The 7,556-nt window shown below is 45.8% G+C and overlaps 1 protein-coding gene across 1 annotated transcript; it reads right to left on the bottom strand.

The window, feature by feature from the left end:
• Window positions 1-5,852: 5,852 nt before the first annotated feature.
• Window positions 5,853-6,741, bottom strand: AFUA_4G14310 (aminoglycoside phosphotransferase family protein; the record flags this gene model as incomplete). Its single annotated transcript, XM_746308.1, is given in 3 exon segments — window positions 5,853-6,265; window positions 6,318-6,519; window positions 6,532-6,741. 3 exon segments carry the CDS (start codon window positions 6,739-6,741, stop codon window positions 5,853-5,855), a joined length of 825 nt encoding a protein of 274 aa, XP_751401.1.
• Window positions 6,742-7,556: the final 815 nt, after the last annotated feature.

The following is a 7,556-nucleotide window of genomic DNA, read 5'->3' as shown; positions in this document are numbered from 1 at the left end:
CTGGGGACTTCCTCTGTTGCGCCTGATAGTGATTGTTTAAAGTAGAGGTCCCTGGGCCACTTTCTTGCACTATAGTTGCCTCCTTCACAGCATCTGTAAGATTCGTTGTTAAGTGTATTTTTCAAATCTGGGCACCAAGGCGTTTGGTGATAATTTTGTTAAGCTGATCTTCAATGACTGCGGCTAGGTCAGGCCGTGTATCCACAATAGTGAGGCTTTCCGGAGAATGAAGGTGGGCTAGATGAAGAGCTGCCAGGGATATTCCTATAGTACCAGCACTAATCAGGGTGACGCTGTGTTTTGGAGAAGAAGACATGATTCTTATGGACCATGCAAACAAGAAGAACTTTGGGGAACTGGTTTTATCTTCATGGAAACTCCTTATGTATCATCTGATGAAATATTCTTGGCAGGTAACAATCTAATGGATAATAATGGTAACTCTAGGCCGCAGCAGACTGCAGCATCTTAGAATGGAAGGGAGTTGCGAACATAATCATGAATAACTTAGTACCAGAGTGGTATATTTTTCACAGTAGATTTGCAGGAGAGTGTCTAACTTTTGCAGTCCCTACCACGCCAGCGGCGGCCATTATCTGGAGCACAGTAGCAGCATGTGGTAAAAAGCCAGGAGACGCAGGCAGCGATAGCGAAAACAGAGCTAATTGGGAGTGCCAGAAACCACCTGCTAGGGATAACCCCGAAATCTATAGAGAACGTAGAAACAACAAGGATGAGTGTCGTAGCGAATGCTGTAATGCAGACAGCAACAGTGGTGATGCATGCCACAAGGAATATGGCACAGGAGACAACAAGGCTGCGAGTTGCAAAGATGCCAAAAAATAATGCGGCACTAAGTGCCATAACAGAAATAACTGAGAAAACCTCGGCCAAGAGGGTCCAGAGGCTGAATGTTTGAATCATGTCCATAAAGCGCTCCGGTAGGGCTATGTGACGGTCCTTTGCGTTGATCTAATCTTTAACGTTGCGTTTGGCCACATTCAGTGACGCCTCTGCCCAGTTGAGTCTAGGTTCTAAGCACACCCAGGGACCATTTTGAGGAGTTTGACAATAGCCCCATAGGCTCACATTGTACACGGCACGGATATTAATATCAGCCGCATTAAATCTGATTGTTCTCTTATTGCGACGAGGGCAGATATTGTTAATTTCGTTGAACAAGCTGTGTGTTTTGAGGCCGGTTAGTTTTAGTTTGCAAAAGCCAGCTGGATTTATATAGCTAGAGGAAGAAAAGAAGTAGTTGCCAGTTGCCTGGACCTGGAATAAGTACGTGTCTTAACGTGCCACACCAGCTACAGTGGCACTAAATATAGCGATAAGGGCGCCTAGAGTTAGGACCAATGATATAGCCACGCAAACGACGCGTCTAGAATCTGCCATAGGGGAAATAGGCTCTCCGGCTATTCGAGAAAGTTTCTGATATAAGGAACGAGATCGGTCGCACCCACGAAGGGATTGCCTATTGGAAAGGTGCCCCTCTGGTAGTGGGCCGATGGCAGGCAATGGTATGGTGGTAGTAACCAGCAAAATAGCATACAAACGGCTTTGTCGCGGCAATTATGCCTCTTCTGGTACCGGCCCATACCGGTTCTCCCCCGGAAAAAAGGCTGACCTACGTTCCTCTTTGAAAAATCCTGATTGGCCAGCTGAATACAAAAGCAGCTTCCTCATTGGCAGCGAGAGTGATGCGGGGCAAGTCAAAAAGAGCCAATAAGGGCGGTGGCGGGAACGGTCCAAAATGATGTGACCAGGTACCGGTACGATTCGCCCAGTCCAATGCAGGAAGGGTTGCGATGCAATCAATGAGCTTGCTCAGCGCTGAACAAACCCAAAAATGTAACTAGCCCAACTAACCGACCCCTTCGACGTAGCAGCTTAGTAAGACTAAGCCTTAGTCTACGGGGTCGCGCTACGCGCGACCCTGCCATCTCAATGAAAAATATCATCTCAACGATAAAAGCTTCAAATGTCATATCCTTTCTAGAATTTCTATTATTTCTCAACCACAACCATGCCGAATGACTATTATGAGATAGAAGATCAAATTGAGAGGGCTCTGCGCGTATTACGGCGTCAAGAAAAGCCAAATATCTCAAAAACTGTGTGAGAGTTTAAAGTCCCAATGCAGAGGCTTCGACGCCACTTCCTTGGGACTCCTTCACGGTGTGACAGGGCCCTAATAAATACAAAGCTTTCCACAGAGCAAGAGGCGGCTCTCATAAAGTATATTAATATACTTATCAAGCTAGATATTCCCCTGTGGCCGAAGGCAATCAGCAATGCAGCAAATTCAATACTCTTTCATGGACATACTGATCCGATAACCCCCCCCCCCCTTCAATTGGCGTGCATTGGATGAAATACTTCCTTGAACGCTATCCAGAATATCGAGTACGAAGGCAGAGAGCTATTGAATTAGAGTGGAAGCGGGCACACAACCCTATGGTGATTGAGATGTGGTTCCATAACCTGAAGGTGTTGATGGAATAGAATTATATCCATCTACGAGACCTCTACTACTTTGATGAGACAGGCTTCCAGATTGGAATCAGTAAAGATTAATGGATAGTTACTAGAGAGTTCAAGAAGCCTTCTTTCTCTCCTAGTAACACTAATTAAGAGTATACAACTGTTGTGGAAGCAATCAGCGCAGATGGCCACTTTATTCCACCCTTTATTATCTTCCCAGGGAAGTGCATCTTAGCGGGATGGTTTGATGTCTGTGATGAGCCAGATTATATAATTGGACTGTCAGATTCTAGCTATATAAATGATATCCTTGCCTTCCAATAGATTCAGCATTTTGAGCATCATACACGGCGTCGAATGCTAGGGGTAAAACGCCTACTTCTCTGCGATGGATATGGATCCTATATGACCTACGAATTCATTGATTTCTGTGAGAAAAACAACATTCTCTTATACTTCCTCCCTCCTTATATAAGCCATATTCTTCAGCCGCTGGATGTTGGTGTATTCCATGCCTATAAGCACTGGCATAGTGAAGCTATTGAGGATGCTACCCAGACAGGCTGTGGGAAGTTTACAAAGGTGGAATTTCTATCCACCCTCTTTGAGATACGACGCAGGACTTTCAAACAGCGTACTTTAAAGCATGCTTTTAGGCTGACTAGCCTAAATCCATGGAACCTATCAGTTGCTCTTGAAAGATTATAGGATTCCAAGCTCTTTACCGATGAGTCGTCAAGCAATTCCTCCTTCTCAATCACTAATACCCCCTAAACAGCGCGTCAAATTGATTGATTTAATCGTTATCTTCTTGATCTATCCCCCACTGAAGAAGATTTATTCCATACCACTCTTTCTAAGCTGGTAAAGGCTGCCAAAACACAGGCGATTCTAGTCGAACATCTTATGGAGTGGGTGAGGGAATCAGACGCTGCAAAACTAGCCTGTCAACGCTGTGTGCAGGCTTCTAGAGCTCATCTACAGATAGGTGGAATCATGCGGAAGGAAGAGGTCACATGTATAAAGTGAATTAGGCAAGATTATGATGAGCTGGTAGAGAAGAATCGCTTACGGCCTCAGTGGAGGAAGGTAATGGCGGAACTTCAAGAGTACTGTCTTGCCAAAGGAATAATTATTTAAAAGTGGAGAAAAGTGCGAAAGGTAGTTTAAACCTAGTAGTCATTATTTCTATGTATTTTACTAGTAAATTCAGACAGGAAGGTTGCCTATTTCTTCATGATATTTGAATGTTGATAAACTTTATTGTTGAGATGATATTTTTCATTGAGATGGCAGGGTCGCGCTACGCGCGACCCCGTAGACTAAGGCTTAGTCTTACTAAGCCGCTACGTCGAAGGGGTCGGTTACATTCATGCTGGTGCACATTTCCTATCATTGTGAGGCGCTGGGGTCACAATAAATAGAAGGAAGCTTCTTGAATTACATTTCGCATAGCCGCGCGCCAGGCAGGTCGACGGCTGATTTGCCGGTGTGATGAAACCTTCTGATACGTCATGCACTTTATGGTGGGCTTGCATGGACAGATATGCGGCTACGAGTCGTTATTTGTCTTTTTGACATCATCTAACACATCAAGAGGGACACAGCTTTCGGACTGGTAACGGGCATTTGATCCCGGCTTCGAACCCACAAATTTTCCCGTCCCTTCTGATAGATCAGATGGACGACACCTACAAGACAGTTCTTCACACCGCGATCTTTTGGCAACCATCTCGTCAAACTTAACAGTAACTTTGTGAAACGAGTGAAAATTGTGATCGGACTCGTGAAAGTTGCAATAGCCCTTGAATTAGTCACTTTTGTTATCAGCAGTTAGCATCGCCACGCTGATTAGAGGCAAGACTGCGCACCTATCGCAGTGTGACCAATTGAGGGACTCGCCTAAGGATCACTAGATAAATTAGACTTACGTCTGAGTTCTCCCTCAGACTTAGAGTGAAAGTGGTTCCTTGATGCTTGGAGGCGACTTAGGTGCGAACCCTTGCGCTGCGTCGTGTGCAGTCGCTCAGTCTAAGAATGACTCGGCGGTTCTCTTTGACGCGCCAGATATCACAGAGCTGTGAGCTTGTCCAATGACTAACCGCCGTAGTATCCGATGTCCAGAACTGGCATGATGGCATGTTTGAAGTTACTTACACATGGTTTCATGTGGGGGCCGGACGGTCTGGCGCTTCGCTCCCAGCTTTGGCAAATCTCCATGCCCAATATGTATATTAACCTTATACTCGTCCAGAGTTACAATTGTATAACAGCCAGCATTGTCAGCAGTCGCTAGATTGAAGCGAATTACGCAGCGCAATACACTACCTGATTCGCCCTATCATCATGTCTGCCACCTCTCCAACGCCATCTACCAACCAGCCCATTAAGACTGGCACTGCTCCTCCACCTCTGCCACCTCCACCGAGTGCTGATAGGGCTTCCACTCTCGCGACAGTACCCCATCCGCCGACCGTCGCCTCTCGCGGTCCCCCCGGAGCTTTCCTGGTTGAGCTGTTGATCTATAATGGTCACCCATAAAGACCACTGGGCATATTGGGTGCGTTCGCGCGTGAGTCCTGACCTCGGAGTCATGATTCACGCTACTGGAGACGTGAGGAACGGATTCAAATTTGAAATTAAGCGCAGCCATGACTTCCGCACTACGCAAAATCCTCCCACGAAAAGAATCCCGCTGCAATGGGTGGATGGCTAGTACTTTGATGAAAAGGCGATGTTCAATAATGGACAGTACAAAGTGGATGATGTCCCCATATGCCGATTCGAGAGCAGTGTGCACAAGATTAAGGCCCCTGGGAAGAGCCTGAATGCAACTAGTAATACTGCAAGTTTCCCCACATTTCTACTAAGTGTCTTGCCTTGGAATCCGTGGCTCCTGTTGGTTTGCTTCAGGAACCATATTTTCCCCGTCCTCTGATACCGCTCCGTGGCACATTGTTGGAATAAAGCTGACCCAGAGATCATCTCCAGGTCGCATCGGCCGGAAACGTCGGCAGGAAAATCACACAAAGAAACTGCCAGACATGGATTGTAGAGTCTGCGGAGCAACTTGTTAGGGACTGTATCTTTAGTAGGGAAATTGCCAGTTTCCTTTCCGCAATTCAGCAGTGACCAGGTGCACGACTAGGAGAAAGGGTATCTAGGCTTGTACTGGAATTTAGACGTTTCGGTCTTTTATCAGAATACTGGCTTACAGCCACGGACAAATGATGTAATATGCTGGTTCATTTTTAGCAGATCTACTTTCTTATATGATCGCTTGTTCTTGCGCCTCTACTATCAGCTTTGACAGGTTACGGAATCATGTAGATATCAATTTTGAATGTGAGGATACGATCTGATTAAATACCTTTCGACAAGACGAAATAAAGCCAAGGATGATAGTATGTCTCGTCATCCATCGGATCTAAAATCATTGGCAGATATTTCACGCGCCAATCTTCTTGGAAGGCATCATTAAAGTGAGTCGGATTCACTCTTACCCACCAGGCCTTGCAATATTCCCAGTATGCAGGATACCACCCAGCCTGGGCCCAGTCGACGATCGCGGCCACTTTCGGGCTCTGCCCTGGGGATATGATGATATTGGGCGGAAGAAGATCGTTATGCGTAAAAACAACGTGTGTCTTGCAGCTTATTTCAATACCGCAGGAACTGTGAAACTGTTTGACAGCGTTCTTGCCTAGGAAGGGACCAACAAGGTCTGGATGGTTTTTGAGAAATATGTCGTTTAGCGGCCGATTACCTAAACTGCCTATAGATGTCGGCGGTCAGATTTTCTTAAAGCCCCAAGGATTACAACTCACCTATATAGAGGTCTTGTTCCAAAGACCTTATCATTTTCAAGTAACCACGAAGTTCCTCGCAAATGGCTCGTCTCTCATCCTCATCCAAGCTGCCCCACCTCGCTATTAGTGTTTCACCCTCAATGAACTGCATGTAGAGAAAAATCTGATTCGCATCCTCTGCCCAGCCAAAGACTTCGGGAACAGGCACTCGATTTTGTAACTACTCACGTACCATCATTTGAGTCTGAGCTTTGATAATTGTCACATCCGCGCTGTACTTCACGACCAAGCCAAGCCATGGTATCATGACCAGTGGTGGACAGTTAAAGCTCGTGACAGAGGCATTACCGGACCCTTCGTTGATAGCGCGAATATCTGCTGGCGATGGAAGTGCATGCGCTCGTCTTTCCTTGAAGAAGCTGGATTCCGGGAAGATCTTCATTTGGATAGAGCAGAAAATGGTTAAACTAGCGCATAGGCTTCAAAAAGACAATATGGATTAGGGTGTGCGCGACTTGAGGGAGGATACTCTAAATCGATGTTCGGAGGTGAGACGCGGACACGTTGCGTGGAATTATTTGTCTTTGATCATGAAGTATACTCCACGTGACACTCGCTGGGCACCATTATGGCCAATCTCTCGTACTCATCGTCTCAGCTGTTAAGGGCGTCCAATGTTTATCCTGCACATTCGCACTTGAAGCAGATAAGCAGAAAGATATTTTCCTAATGCTTATTGGCGTCTTGTAGCTCTAAATCAAATAAGTGATGGGTGGTACTAATACAGTGGAGGCACATACCATCGTAACTGCCTCCAGACCCACATGACAGTTATTGAGACCGTTGAGAGTAGAAGTGAGCATATTGGCCTTGAGTACACTACCCTACCACAAGCGGATAAATACCTCAGTGTTCACGGTGATCTCTAGGATATAGTGAGAGCATTCGTTGTGTGCCTTGTGCTATAGCTGCCGCTCTTTTACTAAAAAGGCCTCTGGTAACCTCAATAATCTTGGTTTTTCTGCCACGTGATATATAAGGCTTGGCTCCTCGCTCCACACCTTGCTTCATAAAAAGGGATAATGATATCCTAAGGGATGGGTCCCCGTTTCATTTACTCAAATTATGCTTGGTGCTCTTTTGTACATCATACTTAATGCTATCAACCACTGGGTCAAGCAGTCTTAGAAGACGTTGTCTATTAAGAGGGGAGATCACATATTCTGCTGCAAAGGAATGTGAATTTAATGTTGTACT

The sequence above is a fragment of the Aspergillus fumigatus genome, chromosome 4, assembly GCF_000002655.1.
Source record: "Aspergillus fumigatus Af293 chromosome 4, whole genome shotgun sequence".
Classification (NCBI taxonomy): domain Eukaryota; kingdom Fungi; phylum Ascomycota; class Eurotiomycetes; order Eurotiales; family Aspergillaceae; genus Aspergillus; species Aspergillus fumigatus.
The sequence above is the reverse complement of the archived record's forward strand: the minus strand, read 5'-3'. Positions and strand labels throughout refer to the sequence as shown.